This window comes from Lepus europaeus, chromosome 13 (genome assembly GCF_033115175.1).
Source record: "Lepus europaeus isolate LE1 chromosome 13, mLepTim1.pri, whole genome shotgun sequence".
NCBI classification, from domain to species: domain Eukaryota; kingdom Metazoa; phylum Chordata; class Mammalia; order Lagomorpha; family Leporidae; genus Lepus; species Lepus europaeus.
In genome coordinates this window covers 42,469,337-42,494,550 of record NC_084839.1, presented here as the reverse complement: position 1 = coordinate 42,494,550, position 25,214 = coordinate 42,469,337, and the positions used below count along the sequence as shown (strand labels likewise).

Below are 25,214 nucleotides of genomic sequence, written 5' to 3'. Positions count from 1 at the left end.
CTTCCTTCTATCCCCACCTACTCTCACTATCAGCCCTAGTTTGGGATCCCATTTTTTTTTTTTTTTCTATTATTACCCTCAACACACTGACTTGCCACAAGGTGTTTCTGCTTTTGTCTTGGCTGAGAGCTTTTTAAAGGCAGGGACCTTGTCTTACTCCACCTTGGGTTCCAGCAGACCCCCTTTCCCTTAGCATCCACTGCATGAAGCCAGAAGATACACTGCTGACTCTGCAGCTCAGAAGGACCCTTACCCAGTGGGAGGTTCAAGTCCTCAGAGCACAGCTGTGCCGTGGTGTTATATCTACATCTCTGGGAGGGCAATGGATTGCCTATTTCACAGAACTGGTTTAGCAGGGAATGGAATCCATTCCACCTGTTGCACATGCATCTCCCAGAGCTCCCTAAATACATAAACTAAACGCGAATACTTCTGTGCTAGCAGGGATGTAGTGAAGGGCAGCAGTCAACCAAACCACAAATGAAACCTGGTTTTTTGGAGAAAAGTTAGCAAGTGTAAATAATGCCATTTGCCATTAAGAGCATGCAATTATGTTGGGGAGCTGAGTTTTCCCATTCAGAGCACATTTCATTGGGTAGGAAAAATTCTACGGAGGAGTCAGGGCTCGGGCTAAGATGTGAAGAATGGGTTCCCATCGTGTTGGAAGAGGTGGGAGGAAGGTACCTTGGCAGGAGGAAAGCGGGGACACAGCCAGCGGTAAGAACACAAAAGACAGATGGATACGTAAGACAATGGATTTGCCAAGGTGCTCGGGGCAGAGCCAGGTGAGGATGCTGGGCGGTAAGGCTGTAGTCCTGCGGCAGAGGCCCCCTCTCCGCTCCCAAGACACAGCACAGGGCTGGAAGATGGCACACTCAGGCCCTGATGAACTGGGATTGCCCAGGACTTGTGACCAGGAGGTCGGCACAAACTGTAGGGAAAGATGCGCATTACTGTTTGTAGGGGGATCTAATAGATGCTACACTCCATGGAAACCAGAAAAGATGTGAATAACTAGTCCACGCAAAGGATGGTTTGGGACAAAGCTGTAACTTGCATCCTGCTCTTAAAGATTTGCCAGGCACCCTGGCAACCACAAGTTCTATGTAAGGACACCTGGCTCCCTTTGTTTAGGCGCGCCTTCCTCAAACTTGGCTTGACTGCTTTTCTCTTGGAAAGTTCACGAACACCTCCGCTGACCACAGAATTCTGAAGAACACGGTCTGTGAAGAAGCTGGCTTACGGTTTACAAAGCGTCTCCATGCTCATTCGAAGCTCATTGGGTCCTTGGAACGGGCAGGTGTGATGATCCTGGTTTTACAGGGGAGGAAATTATGGCTGAGAGGTCTGGTGCTGGGGCACACAGCCACCTGAGCAGGAAAGAGCAGGGCCAAACTCAAAGTGGCTCTCAGTGTGGTGCTTCCCACGGTGTGGGGGGCCCTAGAGAAGGGGAGACACCTGGCGAGAGTCAGGTTCAACCAGGAGACACTGGGTAGAGCCATGCGGCTAAAGGAAAAAGGCAACAAGGCCTGCCATGCATGGCAGGAGAGGCCGTGGGTCAAGGAGCCAGCAGTACTGTGGGTTGGGGGAGCGGGGCAGAGGGGCCAGTTTTCATGTGGCTTCAGACTGATGGTGTGGAGCAGGCATGAGTTCATCTCCCCCATCTCTCAGCACCATGCATCCTGCGGGGCGTCTTCTCCCTGGGCTGGAACTGCTTAGTTCAGTAGATCTCAGAGAGCTTGGAAGGGGCACAGACGGGCGATCCAGAAAACCCAAAGCACTTCCGGAAAGATGACCCGAGGCGGGAGGACATGGCTATCGGTCCTTCTGCAGTGTGAACACGCCGGAGGAAAAGGGAGGCCCTGAGCAGAGAGGGACTTCAGAGAGGAACAACAAAGACGTCCCCAGACTGAGTGACGCACAGGGGAGGGTGGTGCCTCGGGAAAGGGTGTGGTGACCCCTGCTCAAGATCTCTATCAACGGAGGGAGGGATTAGCTGACTGGAGAGGTTCAGGGCACCCTCCAAAGGGAGGGGAGGAGGGGGGATGTTGGCAAAAACTTGGGGAGCACTGGGGATCCTCCCAGAAGGCTGCCAGGGGCCATCTGCCCCAGGGACTGCTGCACAAGGGCCCAGAGGTAGCAGCAGCACCAAGAAGAGAGCAAAGGGATGGGGGGAGGAGAACCCTACAGGTGACTTCACTAACGATGGGCCATGCCCAGGTCCACGGCGTTCCCAGGGGCAGGATGGCGTCTTTCCCAGCATCCTCTCTGCCAGTCGCTACTGAGGAGCAGCACGTATGCAAAGAGCCTCGGACAATGCATCGCTTCTCCCTGTGTACTTACTGGTCTGTGCTTCACCTATCGGTCATCTGAGTCACGGGAACTGCCTTCATTTCCTGAGGTCAACCCAGCACAGGGATGGAGCCAGATGCTGTGAGGATGCGATGTCTGCATTTCACAACCCGCTCACTGTGTACCCAGGAGCCAGGCTCAGTCCAGACAGCTGCAGATGGTATCCCCAGAAGGCTCTGAGCTCAGCTCCAGGTTTCTCAGGGGTCCCAGACTCCTCCGTGGCATTCTAGAAATCTCTAGCCATGGCTCACCCACCCCCGGCACAATTTCACCTCCACCCCAGGGAAAGGGTGTGGGAACACCTCTTCTGGGGATGCTTTAAGTGCAGTTACCCCTTTCCAGTTCCAACAACCCGCACCCCTACTATGTGCAACACCGGACTAGTCACGGCAGAGGCTCTGGGTAGCCCCGCCCCCTAATCAAGGCGTGTAGGCACCCAGCATCCTCAAATGCGGAGAAGACGCCAGCGTCTATCCTTACGCATTGACCTTATTCTTTGACAAGCAGCTTCCTCCTGCCCAGAGCAGGTTCAGGCAAGCAGGCTCTCGGGGAGACTGTTTCTCCCAGGCGTCAATCATCCCACATAGCTCCCCCTGGGCCGGAACGCCAGACTTCCAGTGCGCATGCTCAGCCTGATGGGGCCCCTGTGCTCCAGGGAGCAGCCTGCCAGCTCTCTCCTCCGCCATGAAGCCTTTCCCACAACCTTTGGCCTACATTTAGGGCAGGCCGCCGAAGCAGGAGAAAAGTCACTGGCTGAACTCTTACCCTAGTACTGTCCCTTCCTGGTTATGGGACACTGTGAGGTCAACCTCTTTGAGCCTCGTCCTTTCTATCTGTACAATGGGGGTGATGACTGGGGTCCCATAGGCTGCCATGAGGACTAAATGAGGCGCCAGCTGTTAGGTGCCTCACTGTATACTCTGACACAGAGTTGGCACCCAAGAAATATGAGTTCTTTCCCCGCCTCTGAATCTCAGCACCTGCGTGGCACGAGCATGTGTCAGGGATGGCTTGGCTGAGTTACCCAGCACCGTCCATGAGACCTATGGTGCGCAGTGGGGCCTGCCCGAGCCTCCCAGCGATGGAGATTTTCTGCTCGCTGCTCACTGCTCTTGGCATGAAACCTCGAGTCCTCGCCCTCACGTACTTCTCAGGCCCTTCGGGCTCTGGCCCCTGCCGACTTCCCAGTCTCATCTGCCAGATGGGGCTGAGCCATGCGGCTCTCCACGTTCTCCGGCTTCCTCTCGCCTTCCAAGCCTTCGCCAGGCAAAGCCGCCACACCTCTTCCCTCCTTCGCTGCAGCGTTCACTCCCTTTCCCCGTCTTGGTGTAGAGACTCCTCCTGCAGGAAGCCCTCCCTGCCTCTCTGAGACGGATGAGAGCAAGGCCTCTTGTGAGCGGCTCCTAACTCTGGTTACCGCACTTATCACACAGAACGCTTCTTCTAACGCGCCTCTGTACCCCTAGCAGGCAGGGACCTGCTAGGTAATCAGTAGATACCTGCTGGGTGCAATGAATGAACACCCCTTTCTTGCTGCTACTTTATCAAGAGGCAGGGAAGTGACCTGGCCTCGGGGCCAGTGGCCGCTGTCCTGCCCAGAGGGGATTTTTTTTTCCTCTGGGAAGAGGAGGTGGGAGGGTAGGGAGGAGAGACTGAGGTCTGAGTCATGAAGGGCCTGGAGCGAGACAGCCCGGCCCATCACAAAGCCCTGGGGGCCTGCAAAACAGGCCTAATTAATGGGCTGTCTTCCCCCAGCACTTGGGGCACGAGGGTTCTCTAACTGCTGGTACAAGATGGAAACAGCCGAGGTTTGGGAAAATTCCATCGAGATGGGTGCACTGAGGGACTCGGTGGGTCTGACCCTGATCCCTGTGGTTGGTGTTGGGGGAACACTGCATTCCGACTCCCTTCGGCATCTCTCCAGAAACAAGGTCCTGGACTTGAGACCTGGGCTGGTGCTGGGGAGGAGGGTGCGCTCCTGGGGTCTTCGGGGAGGTGGGGGGAGGCAGAGCTTGCACAGGGCTGCGAGACTGTTTCAGAGAAGCAAAGCCCACCTTCTACGCTGCACAGGGCCGTGTTGGGACCCCAGCAGGGCGAGAGGCTGTAGCCCACAGGCTGGCTTCCTGTCTGGCTACTGCAATTCTCTCCCAGCCTTCCCTGTGCCCAAATCATAAACAGAAGCTCTCGGAGGAGCCAGTGATTTGTGTCTGTCCTTATCTGATTACCAGGAGATCAACAGATGACTTTGTTCTCAAGCGCCCAGAAAACTCCCTGATCTTATAGGCTGGGGCACAGGGCTGCCTTTCATGTGGCCGCCTTGCGCGCCCCTGCCCTCCGCTAGGCGCGACACAGAAGCATAGGTAGCGCAGGGGCCCCAAGCCAGGCTCCTCTGCCTCCTGGATGTGGCCAGATCTGGGCAGACACGCCGCCTCTCCATGCCCTCCAGAAAAACCAGCTGCTCCTGGGGTCCTGCCCCAGGCTCCAACCCCCTCTTACGTCTTCCCTGATGCCAACCTCATCCGGCCTCCCCCTTCTTCCCGCTCCAGGGATGCTGCCTGCACCCTAATTTGGCCTCTTCTTTTAGTTTGTGTCAGATTCCACTCACCAAGCCCTGGAGGCATCTGCTGTGTGTACAGCACACAATGTGCATACGCTTGAAGTTAATTTTATTCATGGTAGTGGTCAAACCCCAAGTCCTTCCTAGCTTTAAACTATCAATATTCTCCCTTAAGTCAGATTTTTCTCCCTCTAATAACACTCTAAAGAAAAAGCCAGAGTTTAAGTAGAGTGCTTGCTCAGTGTTAACTGGATCTTTCTGTGCTTGCCTATGCCCCTCCCCTCATTAAGTCCCTACATTCTAAGTCACAGAGCATGTGTGTGTATAGACACGCCGACGTGTGCACCCCTGGTGCCCTGCCTGGCAAACATGAGGGCTGGAACAGAATGGCAAGTTAAGTTAGACATTTCTCCAAACCCACTCCTTCGCCCCTTCTCACCCTTCATGCTCTTCTTAGCTGAGGATTATTTGTACTTTTGGATTTCCTTTCTAGAAAGCAGGGCAGAACATGTAGTGTTTGCCTGGCCCTGGCTGCCCATGGAACTTTTCGCAGGCCCCATCTTGCCATGAACCCTTGGTGATGACCTTTTATTTTTCAACTACCTCCTTCCTGGAAGGTGGTGGCCAGAGCGGCCTGCTCAGTTCTGACTCTGGGGAGTGTACAATGCCAAGTGCAGTGGCATTACACTCTACTTGCTGGGAACTCAAACAGCTTGCTGTCTGAGATAATATCAATGTTTTATTTCTTCAATAGCTGTGGGAATAAAACACCAGTGCTCTCCTAGTGGTAGCCATTTGATTTAACCCTATTATCTGTTGAACTGTGCATCTCAAACACGGTATGTGAAGTCCTTACCCCCAGTTCCTCAGAATGGGACCTTATTTGGAGACAAGGTCTTTGCAGGTGTCATCAAATAAAGATAAGGTCGCTAAGGTGGCCCTGATCCAGTGAGACTGTGTCCCTACCACGAGGGGAACTTGGACACAGAGACAGAAACACAGAGGGAAAGCCATGTGACAACACAGGTGGCCACGAGCCAAGGAATGTCTGGAGCTTCCAGAAGCTGCGGGAGACGACGGTCCTTCTGTTACAGGGTTCAGAGGGAACAGGGCCTGCCAGCACCGAGTTCAGACTTCCGGCCTCCAGAACTGAAAGACAACACACATCTGAGGTTCTAAGCCACCCAGATGTGGTCTTTGGCTATTGCAGTCCTAGGAAACGAACAGAAACCCACTCTCTTCTTTCTGGAATTGATTTTCTAAATCCAAATGTGACTCTTTGCACTTAACCCTGATTTCTTCTTATTTTGGGATGTATTTCTAGCCTGTTGAGAGCACCATAAATGATTCTATAACTTACCTCTCAGAATCTAGGAAATGGGAGCAACAAATATGCTGAGCTTCTGGAAATTTCTAAGAGCAAATGGGTAAAGCCCAAGTAAACGCCAAACCACCATGCAAAAATCATTGGAATACTGTCACCCAACTCTTGCATCCTTCAGCTTTGGTTTAAAGGGCATACTTCTAATCTCTGCATGAAGACAAGCATAAGATACTGATTCAGGACACCTCTGATCTCTCCTCTATAAACAGCTGACAAGTCCCACTTTTGGGGGTATGGCTGTTAAATCCCTTAAGGATCAACCACTCATGGTCACTCTTTATTATCTTCATGAGGATAATGGAGGTACAAATGCCTGCCGCACTCATCTGCTAGAAATAAAATTAATTGGTGGCAAGGGAGCACCATTTTCTCCCTGAATGTCCAAAAACTCTGCATAAAAACGTCTGGAAAGCTGCTTTAGCAGTAGCCACCCCAAAGCACCTCAAGTCCATGTTTTCTCTATTTCCTGGGAGACTATTTGCCTGTCTCCTCTCACTGCAATAGGCAAAGCTGGTTCTTCAATACCCAAGATACAGTTGCCCTGGGCCAGCTCTCAACTTCTGGAGCACACAGGAAGCTCCAGGGGAGACTCACATGTCCTCCATGCTGGTCCACCCGGAGGCTGCTTAACTGCTCCAAGATATGCCCTGGGCATGAGATCTGAGGACTCCCCAGGCACGCTGTATGAAATGTAATTCATTAATTCTCATCTTTTGGGCTTCAGGTCCCTCTTACTGGTTTCTGCCCTCATTCTTGTACTTTTTAGATGTTTTTCTTTGAGGCAAAGTTGGCGATGGAATAACAGCCTTGCTTTTTGTCTCTGATGAGCACTGTGGTTCTCAATGCTGGCCATGTACCCAAAGTGCAGCTACACAGACACCTGGGCTTTGCCCAGGCTTCATGAGTCTCCCCTCCAGGGGGCTGGGGCGCAGGCCTCTGTTTTTTGTCATGGTCCATGAACGGTTCTGACGGCAGCCTGGCTGAGTTTGTATAAAGGATCAGGAAGTCTCTTTCTTTCTTCTTTTGCTTTTCAGTCTTAAAAGAAGCTTTTTTGTTTTGTCCGAAAGCCTGTTTGGGAGCCTAAGGTTGCTCTGTATTCTGCCTCCTCTCAAGTTCACGCTCTGTCTAGGCACCGCTTCTCAGGTTCCTGCCTTCCTTCCCATCCACATCGATCTTTATAAAATCTGGGCATTGAGAGCTCACTGGCCAATCACGCTGGTTTCTCCGTCTGAGAGGCGGAGAGCTTGGTGGCTGGCCTCCATGCTCTGTAGCCTGACTGCCTGGATTGCGCTCTTGTTTTTCCAGTTTCTGCTTCTTGTGGCCTTGGGCAAATTATGTGACCTTTCTGTGCCCTCCTCCCCTTTCTCATCCATAAAATGGGGACATGAGTCAGCTGCCCCAGATGTCTGTAAGGAGGGAGAAAGGAAATGGCTCACCCGGGCAGGGAAAGCGGTGGACGGCACCGAGGAAATGAGAACCACGGGCATGTCTTCTTCCTCGGTACACAAGGCTGCTTCAGGCAGCGCATGGAAAAGGTGAACTGAGAGACAGGCTTATTGAGGTGCCAAGACCCTTAGGAATCCACTTATGGCTTCTTCACAGTGCACATAACCTCCGAACTTTGTGGAGACCCCTTGTCCTTCACAACTACTGGTATACAACAAACAGCACTGTCTTTGGGACGAATCAGGGGAGACCTTTCCAAATGGTCTTAGTGCCCAGGGAAATGACCGCTGCCTGGGGTGGCCCGCGGCGTGCTTTCGTCTGCGCCACACATGGGATGGAAACTAACCAGCTTTCACGCAAAGCCGAGAGCCAAGTGCAGGGCCCACCCAAAGAACGGTCCCCAGCCCTTTGGGCCTTGCTTTCTCTTCATGTTCACTGACATTGCCTTATAGTATGTAGTTTCTACATCCCGGTGGGCCATCTTTAAACCTTCTGGAATGAGGCAAGATAGGAAAAAAATGGATTTCATTTTTAGTACTGCTGGCTATGATGTCCTATTTCCGTTTCTCTGTAATGAGGGATGCATGTGCTGCATGTATGTGTGGCTGTGTGTGTTGTATGTGTCTTGTATGGATGTGTGGCTATGTGGGTCTGTATGTGTCATGTATGTGTGTTGCATGTATGTGTGGATGTGTGTGTTGTATGTGTCTTGTATGGATGTGCAGCTATGTGTGTGGTTATGCTGTGTATGTGTGCTGCATGTATGTGTGGCTGAGCATGTTGTGTGTATTTGGCTATGTGTGGTGTATGTGTACATTGTGTGTCCCTCATGCTGTGTCTATGTATGTTGTGTGTCTCTGTGTGCTGCGTCCGTGAATGCATGTGTACAAAGTCGCACGGTGCTGGAGCCTGGAGGTACCAGGAGTGGTGGTGCCAGACAAGCCGGGGTATGTGCCTCACCAGCCCTGGCTGCCTGTAAGGGACACAGACCCAGGGCTCCTTTGTCTTCTGAATTGCCAAGAAATGCCCCAATCTGCATTTTCACATTAAAGCTCCTGATTTTTAAAATGGTGCCAATGAATTCAGGGTTTTTGTCTGTTTTCTGTTTTTGATAGAAGGTCTCCTGGCTGAACAGGCTGCACAATCCCTTAGCTTGTGACCTCTGCTCTAGTTAGTGGAGTGACTTCCACCGTCTAGGAGATGTTTTCCCAGTACTGAGCATTTGCTTCTAGGCAGCTAGAAATGTCCCTCCCCCCATCAGAGAGTCTCCTTTCCAGATTCCCCGGGAGGAAGTGGCGCACCTTTCTGTGGCAGTCTGTACATATCCATTTTTTAAAATGGACCAAATCCCCTCAGACCGCCGGGCACTCTGAGTAACTAGCACAGGTGAACGGCTGTGGGCTCAGCTCTTAATGGAAGCAACCTCCTCTTTTCCCCTTGTTAGTGTTTGCAAAACTATGAAGACCTCGATGGTCACAATTCCCTCTGAAGAGCTACTCCGGAGAAAGCAAAGAGCCCCAGTTTCCAGCTAGGAGCTGACAGCAACCTCCTCCATGCCTGGCCAATGTTCTCATCCGAGGGCGTGGCCAGCTGGGCTTCGTCTGTGGACACAGCCCTCAGGGCTCTCCGGCAGGGAAAGGGCAGGCATCCCTGGTATAAGGAAGTGGCTTCCGAATTTCCAGCACCACAGGGCAAACACTGGAAGGTTTGTCTGGAAGCCCGCACACAGGACGGATGGAATGAATCCAGCCATCCATTCTATGGCTCAACCATTTTAAGTCACAGTAAAGAATTTAAGGCAAGCCATCTCTACCTGGGTTCTTACTCCTAGACCAGGGCTGGCAAGTTTTTCTGTGTAAGGCCAGATAGTAAACATCTCAGGTTTTCTAAGACATGAGCTCTCTGTCATAACCACTGCACTCCACCTTTGAAGATGAAAAGCAGCCTGGGTCATATGTAAATGAATGGCTGTGGCTGTGTCCCAATAAAACTTTATTATGTACGGACACTGACACACCAGCCTTTCGCCTGATTTTCATGTGTTGTAAAATATTCCACTTCAGCCATTTACAAAGTCAACGCCATTCCTACATTATGGGCTGAATGAAAAGCAGGCAGTGGGCTGGATTTGGCCCACAGGACACAGCCACCTCTGGCGCTAGACCATGGTCTTCAGGGCTCACAAATGGAGTGAGGCGTGCTGTGTGTGAGGGCACACTGGAGTCTGCCCGGAGAGCGAGCTCACTGCGCCAGGTTCTCAAAGCAGGTGGTGAGTCCACAGCCACACCAAGAACCACTCGCTTGACTGGATCCCGCCACAGCCTTTCTCTGTGGTATGGCGGCTCTGTCCGAGGAGTCCACACACGACAAAGCCCTGCCATGTCCCTGTTTGCTGAAGTCACCCAGACCACAGAGGTCCCCAGCACGGGACATCTGACCTGGCCTTGGTGACGACAGGGTGCTCCGCTGGGGGAAGGCTCAAGTGTCTCATAGAAAACCAGGGAAAAGTCCCCGGATGCAGGCTGCACTTCTTAGATCTTTGTAGGAAAGGAGACATTGCTGGGCACTTCTTGGGTGGGGCTTCTACCCCCTTCCTCACACCCTCCCGGGCCAGCCCCACCCCCAGGCCTGCCCAAATACATACACAGGCACACTTCTGGCTCTGACCTTGAGAAATTAAACACGAGGGGCCATCCCAAAGTTTGTGAAAAAGGAAAAAGAAAATCCATTTCCTTTGTCCCCCAGAAATACTAGCAGTCCACGCAGGGTTTTCTCACAATACACATTCCCATGGACTTTTTGAAGACTCCCCCCACATAAATGACAAATTCCAGCTCTGAGTCATGTCGGGCCATGTGATCCTGGATGCGTCTGCATCGTGTGTGCCGGCCGCACTGAGGCTGCTTGGTCTGCAGTTTATAGGGGACCTGGAGGTGTCTTGAAGGGCCTTGAGTCTTGGCTCTCCGGGGAGGTGGGCAGCCCTAGGGGGCGAGGAGGGCCTGCCACAGCATGTCCAGCTCAGCCCAGTGGTGCCAGCACCCAGCTGACCAAATGGAGCCCCTGGTGTCCCCAGGGGCCAGCAGAGAGCACCAGCCTTTGCCTCTGCAGGCACCCCTCCCCCAAGCGCAGAAGTGAGAGTAAGGGTGGGTTCCTTTCCCTCTCCAGTGCTGCAGATGAGCCTGGGAACCATTCTTGAGGTCTATACCCTGCAGGCCGGCCTCCCCTGCACCTTGACCTGTACTTCTCCTTCATGGCACTCCTTGCCACTGGGGCTAAACGATGGCTCAGGCAATGTCCTTGCCAGCAGAGTGGGCTCCAGGTGGGCACCTGCTTTGTGTTTGCAGCCAGCACAGTGCGTGGGGCAGCCTCAGGTTCCTTGCAGGAAAAACAATGACACTCATAGAGGGAGGCTTGGCCAAGGGCTGGCCTAGCAGCATAGGTATCTGATTTATGTGACCATAACAGCTACCAGGGAAGCAGGTGCCACTGCTCGTGAAGATGGGACAGTGGCTGAGAAGCTAAGCAGCTTGCTCAAGGTGCACCCCGGCCACCCAGCCAGGCAGAGTCAGGACCTGGATTCGGCTCGGTCTGGCCTGGAGGCAGGTGTCCTGGGTGAGTTCTGCCTCCTACCATGGACTCTGGGAGGTGGGGAGGCCATCTGTGCTGAGCTCAGCACAGGCTGCCAGGGCAGTGGTTTCTGCCAGGGGTGGCGATGCTATTACAAACTCATCCCCACAGTGTACCCCATCCCCACCAAGGCTTCGGGGGCCTCTGCTAGACATCAGGGGTGAAGTGGGACACAGCCCACTGAGCAAGAGAGGGAAACACATTTTACATACGACCTACTGCATACTCCCTATCCCACCCGCCGCAAGAGAGCCAGCAAGCTGCACTTCACTATTTGGGATGCGTTCTGTGTTGTCTTCCATCCAGTGTATTCCATTCCATTCTATCTTAGCCTATGTTAATTTTTTTTGGCTGTACCCAGCTCACTAAATCAATTTGACAATTTACTACATAGGAGACCCTGGAGTGGGGTCAAGGGGCCCCAAGGGGTGCTGGCACTGAACACGCTGTAGAAAGTACTGTGTGTTGCTGTCCAAGAATCAAAAGCCTTGGGAGGAGACAGTATGCTGCCTGCCGCGGCTTGGCTGAGGTCTGAGCTCGCCAAGCTGGGCTCTGCAGCAGGCTGGGCCCACACAGCAGGACATGCAGTGGCAGGAGGCAAGCCTGGAGATGCATCAGGAGCCCATGGCTGCTGCTGGAAGCAGGTGGGCCAAAGGTGGCAAACCCGGCCGTGCCCTGCTTCTAACCATGTAACCCTTTTCATTTATCATCTGCTTTGCACAGCTGGGTCACTGTTGCCAGCTCTTGGGTGTCAAGAGCCATTCCATTTTCAGTGCCTGAAGAAGAAACTCTCAAATCTGGTCCACTCCCAACCCTTTTCCTGAAAATGTTCTAGATAGAGATTTTTTTTTTCTTGGTCAGGGATTTACTTCTGTGCTGCCTGCTGGCTTTGAAACAGGACCTGTAAACATTCTAACAGGAGCCATAGGTGCCCCACAAGTCAGTGCAAGGTCACCCCCTTCCCCCGCCACTCAACAAGTGTGGGATTCCCAATGTGGAATCTCATCACCCTCCATCCCTAGGCATATGCAAAGGTGAGAATTCACACATACATCTGGGAATAAAAAGTCTTTTGGAAAAACACTGTAGACCTCCAGAACTCATTCATTCAGTCCACCAAGATAGACTGAGTATCTGCTCTGTGCCAGGAATTGTTCTAATTGCTGGGGATACACCTGTGAACAAAGCAGCTCAAAGTCCCTCCCTTGATAGATTAACCACACATTGTGGGCGGGTGGATGGACACATGGGGATTCACTCAGCGCTTCTCTCTGCCCGTAAGCATGTTTCAAAGTTTCCATGATACAAGGCAAAAATACAAGTCCCGAATCTCCAAAGCATGATACTGTGTGAAGGACGCCAGGCACAAAGGAGCACACGGCACGTGGCTCCACTTACAAGACACTGTAAAAGACGAGCCCAAATCCCAGTGACAGAAAGCAGACCTGGGCTGCGGGGGGTGGGGCTGAGGGCACCAGGGAACTTTCATGGAAGATGAGGTGTTCTATGTATTCTTTGTACTGGTGGACACATGGGATAGACATTAATAATTAGCTCCCCCATAGGGCTGGCACTATGGTACAATAGGTTAAAGTCCTGGCCTGAAGTGCCAGCATCCCATATGGGTGCTGGTTCTAGTCCCGGCTGCTCCTCTTCTGATCCAGCTCTCTGTTATGGTCAGGGAAAGCAATAGAAGGTGGCCCAAGTTCTTGGGCCCCTGCACCCATGTGAGAGACCTTGAAAAAGTTCCTGGCTCCTGGCTTCGGATTGGCGCAGCTCCAGCCATTGCAGCCATCTGGGGAGTGAACCTGCAGTTGGAAGACCTCTCTCTCTGTCTCTACCTCTCTCTGTAACCCTTTCAAATAAATAAAATAAATATTTTAAAAAAATAATTAGCTCCCCCAAATGCCTGTTTACTCCCCAAATGCCTGCAGCAGCTAGGACTTGGCCGAATCAAAGCCGGGAACCAGGAGCTCCATCTGGGTCTCCCATGGGGGTGGCAGGGACCCAACAACTTGCATCACCTGCTGCCCCCAAGGGAATGCATTAGTAGGAATCCGGAATTGGATGGGGCCTGGGACTTGAACCTAGGCATTCTGATGGGAGATGCAGGTGTACCAAGCAGCAACTCACCCACTGGGCCAAATACTTGCCCTCTGCACACTTGTAAAATACACCAAAATGGACTTTGACAGGGTGTACTTTTATCTACAGAGATATTGAAATAAAGTTGGTTTTAAAGTCCCACAAATCCCTGTCCTCACAGAGCAGCAGGGGCAGGAAGAAATCTTAGGGATTTCTTAAACCCCTCATCTTACAGGAAGGAAGTAGAGAGCCCCGATGACTTGCTTAGCATCTCACAGAAACCAACAGTGGGGGCCAAAGCCCTGCTCTGCCCCGGGCTTCCCCTGCCTATGGCACAGAGCGAGTGCAGAGTTCCAGTCTCCTATTTTGGAGCAGATGTATCCGGTCTCCTTGGGCAGAACACCTCCACGCTGGGTACCTGAGTGCCTGTAGCCCGAGTCTGCCAGGCCTCCCCAGGAAGCCTGCAAAAGCCTGGCATGGCCAAAGCCTCTGGCTCATGCCCCAGACCAAAGTCTAGTTTATTTTCTAATTCATCTCTCTCTGTCAAGAAGCCCTGCTCCGGAGGGCTGATTTCCCAGTTCCCTGCTTAAGGCAGGCAGGTCTATTTCCCGTTTGTCCAGCCTTTCTCCATCCCTAGCTGGAGCACTCCACCGACAGCCAACCTCTGCTCCCTTAGAAGGGCCCAGAGAGGAGCAGCCAGGAAAGCCCGCAGGGGAGTCGGGAGTGGCTGGCAGGCACGAGCCCACGCCTTCTCACTCTGAAGAGGCTGAGGTTGATGGGGAAGCTTATCAAACCATCAAAAATCTAATTTGCATTTGAGAGGTCCTAGAATTCTAGAATAAGGTTTGCATGTTAAGTTCAGGCCAATCCAGTTCAGTCACCAACCTCCCATCCTCTGCAGCACAAACAGCAGGAAGGAAACAGGGCACGGATGCCCTCACGTGCAAAACTGGGTTCCCCAGAGCTTCTCTCCTCTGCAACAGATGCCCCCCTGGAGACCGAGGGCCCTGTGCTTGGAGGCTGACGTGGGCGGGGGAACCCCGAGGGGACGCATGATGTCCCCAGATGCACAGATTCCTCAAACGAAGGTATAGGCGAGAGGACTGCGCCTCTCCATGGGAAGGGAGGAGGATCTTCCTGCTTTTATGCTGGCGCTCACGACCCTGTCTCTGACCACTGTCCGTCCGCTCCTGGCTGCAGGACAGACAGCCCTGCCCAGGACTCAAACTCTTCCCCGGGGTGGAAGGGACAAAAAATGAAGTGCTGGCCAGTGCCCCCACCCGGGGTCGCAGGGCTGTTCCTGCAGTCAGAATTCTGATGGCGAAATCTCTAGAGCGAGTCACAGATGTGCCACTGAGCCCGTTTAGCTGGGAGCTACCTTGGTACCTGCCAGGTGAGATGAGGTCGCGGTGTTGGTGACTGGCACCTTGTCGGACAGGGCCCCAGCAAAAATGTTACTGAGAAGGAGGCAGGAAAAGGAAAAATGGAGAGCAAGTTTGCAGATTGAAAGGGGGCACCATGGGGATAGTTGGGGCACTGTCCCAAGCGGCAACAAGGCTATCGCCCCCTAGGTACTGTCCCAGCTCAGACCAGTGGCTGTGCAAGACTTAGGTGCCAGCAGGTTCCCACACACTTCTGAATTGTGTTCTTCTGCCCTGTGGTTGTTACCACCTGACTGGTTGAGCCCACCCCCAGGGCCAAACTGGTGGCCCCCCCAGCACCTCTGCACAGAGGTGCCACCCAGCCTGGCCTCTGGTTCTCCTCACCAGTAGCATCAACAGCAACTTGAATGCTCATGGGATGTCACACACTGAGCTCATCAATCCACATAATCCTGTTTGCAGACCCCTCACAGCAACACTGACCCTAGATATTTATTATTCCCATTGCATGGATCAGCAGACTGAGGCTCAGAGAGATGACTCTCCCCAGATCACACTGTCCAAATTGGCACATGATTCTAAAGCTCAGGATCTGACCCTCACATACCTCCTACGCTAAAGAGCATCTTGGAGTCTTGAGATAAGAGGAAGAGGGGTTTACCAGGCTGAGGTGTGGGTGGTGAATGGAGAGAGAGGAACCAAGATGTACTGAGGGCCTATGGTGCACAAAGCATCTCAGGTTTGACATCCAGTCCTGTTTGTACGTCTATGGGACAAGTGTCCTCGGCCCCATTTTACTGCTCCGACCTCAAGGAGGCCAAGTCCAGCAGTGAGGTGGGGGGGATGGGTCTCAGGATCACGTGACTAGCCCTGTACCAGCAAGTGCCACCCAACCCAGCCTCTGTGCGGTCCAAGCCAATACGTCTCCCACTGTGCTATGCCACCCCCAAGGCCAGCTACCAGAAACACGTTTCCTACACCTTCCAGTCCTGGCTCTGCAAGGGATCCTGTAGCCCCTCGGATGCTGCGGGTGCTCACTGCGGTGAGGACAGTCTAGGACAGGTCCTCACAGAGGGGCCCTCGCCTGCCCCCCCACCCCCAGGATGGAGGCTGCGGACGGCATCTGGCAGTCCCTGGGCAGGTGGGCTGGCTTCCGGGGAAGGGGCTGCGTGTTGAGCCGGGCTCCCCCTCAGGCCGCTCAGGTGGTGAGGGTGTGAGGGTCTCGAGCCCACTTCCCGGATGTTCTCTCAGCACAGCCCAGTCATGCAGGAGCATGCAGGAGAGGCCTCCCGCCGGGTCCCGCCATGCAGCGCGGATGGCTGGATGGAGTGGGGTCATGGAGTTGGAAGGACCTCTATGTGCATCAGCGGCCTGAGGGCTCACCTACCTGGACAGACTCCCCACTCTTGAGGCCTTACCTTAAAGAGGGACATTCACACTGAAGCAAACTTGAAAAGAGAGAACACGTACACAAAGAGAAGTTTACTTGGCCGGCATTTCCCTCCTCGCCTCTGGCTTTGTCTCAGGCCAGCTGGGTTTCAGGGGGCCGGGCTGGGGCTGGGGCTGGGGGTGGAGAAGGCAGCCGTCTCCTCCTACACTGGCTTCGCCCACTCCCGAATCTCAGCGCCTACTGCTTTTGAGGGGAGGGGAACCCATTCACAGCAGGGAAGCCAGAAATGAGCTGAGTATCTCCAAGATTCAAGACATGATGCTGTTCCACCATGCCACACATGGCTCTGGATGCTGGGGGCCCCACGGAAAGCCACCCCACCAGTCACACCAAAGCCAAAGGTGACACTTTGATGGAAAGTAGGCAATGCCAGCCTCTTGGGATGCAATTGCCAATGGAATCAACCAGGGAATTCCAGGCCGGCAGAGTTTCTCCAGGAACAAAGGTGTTGGCTCTAGCCTTGCCAGCTCTCCCAGCCCCCCACCCTGCCACTGCTAAGGTCACTGCCACCAAACCTCCCCCTCTGGGTACCCTTGCTCTGAAGCCAGGCACCCCCAGAAAATGGACTTGCACACAAGACAACGTGATGGCTTTGGCTTGGTGCTGATGGTGCATTGTTGGTGCAAAACTCATTCAGTCCACGCATGGGTAAAGGCAGAGGCGGGGCAGGAGGACATGGAGGCACAAGGACGTGGAGGAGGCAGGACACAGAGGAGAGCTGGGGGGACAACGGGAGCGCACTCTACATGGAAGCAGAGCTGCTGGGTGGGGCTAGCACCAAGGGGCATCAGGAGAGCCAGCTGTGCTCCTGACAGCTCGGGACTCTGGGCAGGGCTGACGGGGAGGCTCGGGCACTGGGAGCGGCACTCTCAACACAGCAAACATCTCAGGAAGGCAAAAGCCTGGCGGGGCCAGCAGCCTGCGGAGGTATGCAACGGAACCTGACCTCAGGCCAGATTCCAGCCACAAATCTGCACAATTCCCTCCTCAGCAATGCCTTCCGCAGGGCCAGGCTTGCTGGGGGTCGGGGCGGGGTGGAAGGCAGGCCTGGGAGCCCCTCTGCTGCATCCTCATGGCCCCACGGGGGTGACTCAGAGACCACCCGCCTCCAGGGAGCCTGCCAGGCTCCTGTTGGGTTCTGCCAGGCGGCTGGGTCTGAGCTCCAGGCAAAGCTGCTGCTGTGTCTGGGCTCTTCGGAAGTCCTGGGCTAGACGGTGTGGTCTCTGCCAGCCTCACCTGGTGCACCTGCCAACTCCTGCGCTGTCTGGAATCACACAGGCAGGACACCCCAGCGTCCCTCGGCTTTGCGGGCAGCCCAGGCGTGGGGCTGTAGCTACTGGTGTGAGCAGGGCATGGCTCAGCAGCCAGTGGAGCTAGCACCAGAGGAAACCGGGGGCTTCCTCAGGGACCCCAGGCGCTTCACTGCACTGCCCTGGTGGTCTTAGGTCTTACCAGATTAGGGGAGTGTGTGCATCTGGTTTCCTTGCTTATTTGAACACGAGCTGAGGCCACCACGATGGCAAGGCTGGTGACATCTGCTCATAAACCCCATCCCTTCTCACAAAGTGTCTTCTTTCCTTTGACTGGGATTCCCTAGGACCCAAGAGCCAAGACCCTCATACTGCCCCTGGCAGCTGTGACCCTCTGTCCTGTTTCTCCCCAACGCTGGGTTCTACATCAGCCCTCCTTCCTCCCTCTGTCAGACCCCTGTCTCTCCAGCTGGCCTGGGCAGGTGGGTGAGGTGCAGGCACATTCTTTGATGCCTCAAGCCCTGTGCTAGGATGGAACTCCCTGTCTCAGGAGCAGAAGATTGCTTCCCTAGAGGCACAGCTCAGCTTCCTGGTGCCCGCCCCGACCCCTCGTGGGGAACCACCTCTCTGGCCTATGCGAAGGCTGATCCTCTTTATGGAGCACACAGTGGTCCTCACTGCTGGGCTGTGAGTCAGGCGGGTCCCCTCATGCCCAGGGTCAACCCCACCTTGGCAAGAGGGGCTGATGGCTCACAAAAGCCCCCAAGTGCCCTCACATGGGCTTGTGATGTTCCATCATTCCTGCTATTCATCTCTGCCATGACTTTAATTCAGCTTCAGGTTCATCTCTGCCACCCACAAGCTCCCAGAGGACTCTAGCTGGCACCATTCACATTTCCTGGGAGAAAGCTTTCTACCGAGGGCCAGACTTGGGGCACCTTTCCCAGCTGCCAACAAGATGTGGCTTCTTGCTTCCCTTCTCACTGTGACATTTCTCTGCAGAGAGGTCTCGAGTCTCAAGGACGTACTGCGACGGTTACGTGACTAAGTCTTGAGGGCCTGGGGCTCTCGCAGCGAGAGCAGAACACTCCCTGGCCCCTGCATGCGGTCAGCTTCCTGTTTTCTCCGTCCTCTGGACAATGTTCTAATTCTCTACTTGCACCTGACTTCAAACCAACTCAATACACCCTGGGGCTGGGCCCTGTCTAGCGTGGAGGGTAACCTGTGGTCCCAGCAGGGCTGAGGAGCGAGAGCACAGAGAATGGTTTCCAGGGTCACCACGGAGTCAGAAATGGGGGGATGACAGTTCTGCAAGTGGCAGCAGTACCTGGACAGCCCTATGTTTCTTCTGGGCCATGTGTTCTTGGCTGGGGTGCGGGGGGTAGGGTGGGAGCCGGACCTAAAGGCCCACTTGAGCCCCTCAGCCAAAGAGGCCAGCAGGGTCTGTGGTGTGGGCTCCTGAGAGGCCCCAGGAAGGGAAGCGCTGTCCCCTTGTGCTCTTGGGGTCCAGGTGGCAGTGGAGCTCCACCTGAGCCCATGAGCCACAGCAGGGCTTCCTCCTGCTGGTCCCCAGGGGCCCCATACCCCTGCCTGCAAGAGCCCCTACACTCCTGGCTGAGTGCGGCTTTAAGGAGCAGGTCATGGACTGTCCTCCCTTCCGCTTGCTCCTCTCTCTTCTCCTCTTCCCTGTGTGCCTGGATTCCCCTGTCCCCTCCACGCAGGCCAGCAGGCACCATCCCCCACTCTGCCCTGGGTGGAGAAGCAGCCAATGCTCAGAAGGCACCCCTCAGTCCCAGAATCAAGGCTGGAGCCCCGGCAGGGCCAGGGAGGCCTGAGCTCCGCAGAGCTGCTCCCACCCAGAACTTGCACCTCCCCCGGGCTTGGGTAAAGCCCCCTTTGGGGAAGGCCTGTGGCTATCATCCTTTCATCACCTGCATGCGCCACGCCAGGCAGAACCCATCCTCCATGACTGCACAGGGCACAATCTCCTTGGTGCCATTTCCAACCAAGCCTCCGTGAAGACTCCCTGGCTTACTGCACCCACACAGGCCCTTGCTCCACTTCCCACACACTGGGGGCTTTCCAGGCCCGAGCTGCAGGGGGCTGCTCCTCGTCCCAGGCCAGCTGGTGCTGCCCAAGCTCACTTTTTTTTTTTTTTTTTTTGGACAGGCAAAGTTAGACAGTGAGAGAGAGAGAGAGAGACAGAGAGAGAGGTCTTCCTTTTTCCGTTGTTTCACCCCCCAAGTGGCCGCTACGGCTGGCACTTTGTGGCTGGCGCACTGTGCCTATCCAAAGCCAGGAGCTAGGTGCTTCCTCCTGGTCTCCCATGCGGGTGCAGGGCCCAAGAACCTGGGCCATCCTCCACTGCCTTCCCGGGCCACAGCAGAGAGCTGGACTGGAAGAGGAGCAACCAGGACAGAACCGGCGCCCCAACCGCAACTAGAACCCGGGGTGCCGGGAGGATTAGCCTAGTGAGCTGCAGCGCCGGCCTAGCCCAAGCCCACGCCCACTTTTAAGCAGTTTTGTTGTCTCGGCATCTTGGCTGTCTGCTGTTTGCACCGATTCTGTACTTAGCTCTGCTTCTGATTGTGTTTTGGGCCGATTGATTTATCTCAAATCTAAATGAAAATCAGATCCGAGCGGTTAGCTCCCTCCGCTCCTGCTAGACCTCCGGGGCCCTCCTCCCCACGCTGCACCAGGCGCTCAGGATCAAGCCCTTGAAGACCGTGTGCAGAGGCTCTCTGGCCCCGCAACATCCACATTCAGCAGCCCAGCAGTGAGGGGGAATGGTCAGCCCAAGGAGCTTGCCCCCCAAGCCCTCTCCATCCACCGAATCCACAATGCAGGCTTGGCCTGGAGTCCCCAGAACAGTTGTGAGGTGGGCGGGAGGGCAAGGGATGTTCGAGAAAGGTGAGCAGAGTTTAGCCTGACACAAGTGTGCACACCACGCATGTCAAGGACAAAGTACTTGAGTTCACTCACAGCTGGTCAGCTCCCCAGGCGCCAGCGTGGCGGAGGCCTGGACCACGCCCACCAGCTCAGCGTCCCCACACCCCCACCACGGAACGTTTCTAAGAATCACAGCATAATCAGTATTGGCACCCCCAAAACCTCACTCCTGGGGTCGATGGGGCCCTTCTGATGAGTCACAAAGCATGGGAGCCTTTTCTTCTCTACGTGGAGGCGGAGAGGGGCTCGGCTGTTAGTTTTTATGGCTCCAAGACAGCCGCACACAGACTGCAGCGGCTCCGCCCTGCCCACTGCCGCCCACGGCTCAGCCTAGGCCTTGGCTGCCACTTCGGGCTCCAAGGCAGCCGAGGCGGGGTGTTCCCTGGCTCTCTCTCTCTCTCTCTGAGCGGGGCTCCTCCAGGCTCTTATTTCCAGCAGCAGACCACTCTCCGGCCACAGCCGCAGTGGGGGGATCCCTGTCCCAATGCAGCCCTGGTCTCTTCCCTACCCCAGGTTCCATGCCTCAGCTCCACTGGCATCAGGACCGGCCTCGGTCCTGGGAGGAGGCGCATACCGAGGCTGAGCGCAGGAGAAAGGTGGGAGGGCACGGAGGAGGAGCCGACAAAGGGCGCGAAGCCACCGCAGCCGTCCCCATGGGTTCCCAGGAGCGCCCACGCCGTGCTGTGTAAACACCACGCTGCCGCCACCACCTCCTTCAAAGGCTTGGCTAGACTCGGCTCATTTAAAAAGCAAACCTGTTGATCTACAAGCAATCTGATTTCTCCACCAGGCCAACAAGGACTCGATCCAGCTCTATCAGAATAAAAAATGTTCCCCTGGGATTACAAACCTTGGCCTCTGTGGTCCTGCTTTAGGCGGGAGCCATCTTTCTAACAGCCAGAGCCTGGGGAGTCGCGCCCCACCCCGCTGCACCTGTCCGTCTCCACCACTGGCTCTGTGGCGGTCACGTGTCCCGGTGACCACCCCCCCCCCCCACACCGCTGGGCGCATGCGCACAGCCCGGCCAGCCCCGCGGTGTAGAAGTCAATTTCACTTACAATTCGCGGCTTAAATGGTGGTTTGATTTTTTTCTGCTCCAGCAGCACCCAGTCGATCTCCTTGAAGAAGGGGTGCTGTTTGATGGCGTCCTCGCCGTTCTGGGCCGCCACACAGCCCAGGCGTTTGTGGGGATTCTTGGTCATGAACTGGGAACCAGAACAAAACACGGTGACGTCACCGACCGGCCTGGCAGAGCCGCTCGGCCACGGAGAGGCGGCCGGGGCTTCATCCTCAGCACCACCGCCCCGCCTGCGTTTGTGTTATACACACGTTTCCTTTCTTTTTTTTCTTCTTCTGCTTTTTTTTTTTTTTTAATGATTTCATTTACTTATTTAAGAGGCAGAGTGACACATAGAGAAGAAGAGACAGAGATAAAGCTCTTCCATCTGCTGGTTCACTCTCTAAATGGCTGCAACAGCTGGAGCTGTGCCGATCCAAACCCAGGAGCCAGGAGCTTGATACAAGTTTCCCACGCGGGTGCAGGGGCCTTCCCATGAGGTACCGTTATGTTATTTTCTCTGACTTATAAGTGGCGCACACAAGGTCATTAACTGGGCAGGTCAGAGAGCCTGCAGGCACCGGTCTCTGCACAGAAGCCTCTGAACTGCACCTGAATAGTGCAGGGGTACCCTTGCCTCCTCCGATCCCGGGGGAGCAGAGATAGGTAAGCCAGGGAGGAAATGTGTGTGTGTGTATGTGTGTGCTCACGTGAGTGTGAGTGTGAGTGTGTGTAGGGGTGAATGTCGGGGGAGGAGCTGGGGAGCAGAGCCTCGAGGGAGGGGCAGTGACCACTCACAGCCTTCAGGATGCTGACGGCCTCCTTGCTGAGCCAGACGGGGTACAACACATCATCGTGCAGGATGGACTCAAACAGGTCGTCTTCATTGTCCGCCTCAAATGGGGGCTGCCCAGCCATCATCTCGTACATTAGCACCCCTAGGGCCCACCAATCCACCGATGGGCCATATTCTAGCTCCTGCAGGATCTGCGTAGAGAATGGACAGTATCAGGAGCTACCACAGGGGTCCACTCTAGCCACCCCCAGGCCACAGATGCCCCAGGGGGAAGGATGGCCTCCTCATTTTCAGCTGGCTTCCCCACAGGGCAGAACCCCCCATTACAGGGCTGGGTGTCTAAATCAGCGAGTGGGTGAACGTGAGTTGGGGGGGGTAGTCTGATGAGCGCCAACTGCCATTTGTCCACGTTGGCATTGACATCTGTCACTCCAGAGGGGACACACTGCTCTTTCCATTGGAGCACCACAAGAAGTGCCCAACTTGAGGTTAGGACCATGTTAAACTAAAAGGTGTTTTAAGTACTGATTCCGAACTCCAATGCACATGAAGAATTCTTTCTGATATCCAGAAGCTGAAGCAGCTTTGGAAAGCAAATAACTAACCTAATTTTCCTGTGGCAGAGTTACAGAGATAGAGGGAGAGAGAGAGAGGTCTTCCATCCACTGGTTCATCCCACAAATGGCTGCAATGGCCAGGGCTGGGCAGGGCTGCAGCCAGGAGCCTGGAACCCTGTCCAGGTCTCCTAAGAGGGTGCAGGGGCCCAAGTACTTGGACCATCCTCTACTGCCTTCCCTGGTGCATTAGCAGGGAGCTGGATTGGAAGTGGTGCCTCTAGGACTTAAGCTGGAGCCTACATGGGATGCCAGTGTCACAGGTGGTGACTTAACCTATTGTGCCACAATAGGGGCCCAAATGTATCTTTTAATTCCATTTTTTCCACAATGTTTTTACAGCACCCTTGCATGTGTATGTGTGTGTGTGTGTGTATAAATATGTAGAGTCAATGATGTAATACCAGATCTGATAGAAGAAAAGTTGGATTTAAGACTATCTTCCAATTGTACAGAGCTTTGCATTTTCAGCTATACTTAAAAAGTATGACATAAGTTAAGTGGGGGGGGGGGGGGCAGGTCAGCAATGTTTGTCAGGCTCCAGGGACAAGTAAATGCTGGCCATCCCAGCTCCTGACGACAGTCAGAGCAGGATTAGGCACTGCCCCGCCCAGGACAGGAGACTGCACAGCATGAGGTCCATAGTTCTGGAAAGAATCCCCAAAAGTGAAGAGGGTAGTGGGGAAGCAAGGCCAGACTAGGTGTTCTAAAAGTGGCCACCCACTGCGGACCACGGATACAAAAGCGAGGGCAGTGCTGACCCATGCCAATGCACAGGATGCCTTGGGCAGGCCACTTGCCAGGCTCAGGAAAGGACTCCAGCTCGCTTCTCTGATGTCAAGGTGGTAGGAGAAGAGAGGATCTTATGTGGTCTACTCGGACCATCCTCCTAGAGGTCATGAAGTGCTAGGTAGGATTAAATGACAAGACTTAGCTAGAGGTCTTTGTAAAGAATAAAATCATCCATGGTTTAGGAAACCTCTGCATTTGGAGTCCGAAGGAATGCGAGAAGATGTAGCCAACCCTAACTGACGGACTGGTGTTCTGGTTGGTGACAACCTTTGGTCTCCTAGATTGATGGTTCGTGCATGGACTCAGGGCTATAAGCTCCACTGTCCCGCAGAGTCAGTGACTCCTCTCCCTCCACTCTCAAAGACCCAGCACCCCAGCTGGCTCAGCATGGACCACCAATTTCTGTCTGTCAATGTCATGGTTATGACCTTTCTCCTCCAGAAGACTTTCTTGGACTCCCCTAGCCCTTCCTCCTGTCCTCTCACATCCTCTGAGCCCTGCCTGTTTCTGAGATGTGCAGGCACTTCTGCCACACACTGCCACAGTTTTGTTAATTTTTTTCATGGCCAACTGTTTCCCTAATGTGTGTATAAAACGCTGTTAGGTGGGGGTGCCAGCCGCCTTCTGAGTCCCGTAGTGGGACCAGTCCATTCCAACACCTGACTGGCAGGTGTGTCTCTTACTGCTGTTCTCCCTCCTTACCTGGACTCAGCGGACTCTGGGAGCTAAGGTGGCCACCCTCTAGCCTGAGAGAGGTGGGACAGCTGGGGTCTGTGCCCCTGTGGTGTGGTGAGAAGGTGACCCCAGGTAGCCTGTGTGCTCAGACTGGATTGCCCCGTGGCAACCATACGCCTGCACTGCCCCAGGCCCCTTCCCTAGCCTTTTGGTTCGAGGTGACATCTGTTGTAAAATTCCTTGCAGGCTTGTTTCCCTGCAAAAAACAAGTGAGTGACCTTCCCAGCAATGGAGCTGGTGAGTCGGGCAAGGCTTTGCCCGCTGCCGGGGGCACCTGGCGTGGCCTTGGACCTCAGGGAGTCGGGTGCTGCCCAGGAAGGCAGGGGCCGGGCGTGGAGAAAGGAGTGGGTGCCACGGGGGTCAGCCAAGGGAGGAGAGCTCCACAGCAGAGCCGAGGCCTCGGAAGCATCTCCGGTTTCGGGCCCGCCTCTCCTGTTTGAGGACAGGCTTATAGTTCTGAAGCTTGGCCCTGTTCTCACCGCATTAGAGTACACACCACATCCTGGTGCAGTGGAGAGGGCAGGAGTCAGGATCCCCACTGGAACGATGAGGAACCTGAGGTTCCAGAACATTCGATGACTTCATCAAGGCCACATGGGGGCATGCATGCTCATGCCGGGCTCAGCTCTCGGCTCTCAGGCTGGTGCTGTCCCCGTCTCATTACACAAGCCAACACCGCTGGCAGGGACGGAGCCACCGTTTAGCCAGCGCTTGCTCCAGGCCAGGCGCTAAGTGCTT

The 25,214-nt window shown here is 54.7% G+C and overlaps 1 protein-coding gene across 1 annotated transcript in view; it reads right to left on the bottom strand.

The window, feature by feature from the left end:
• The window catches only part of PRKCE (protein kinase C epsilon), a 503,276-nt gene that overhangs the window by 3,786 nt on the left and 474,276 nt on the right, over positions 1-25,214 (bottom strand). The window contains exons 13-14 of the mRNA XM_062209377.1: positions 22,338-22,526; positions 21,541-21,687 (exon numbers count right to left, since the gene is read on the bottom strand). Coding sequence (XP_062065361.1) covers positions 21,541-21,687; positions 22,338-22,526 — 336 coding nt within the window. The remainder of the gene's footprint in view (positions 1-21,540; positions 21,688-22,337; positions 22,527-25,214) is intronic.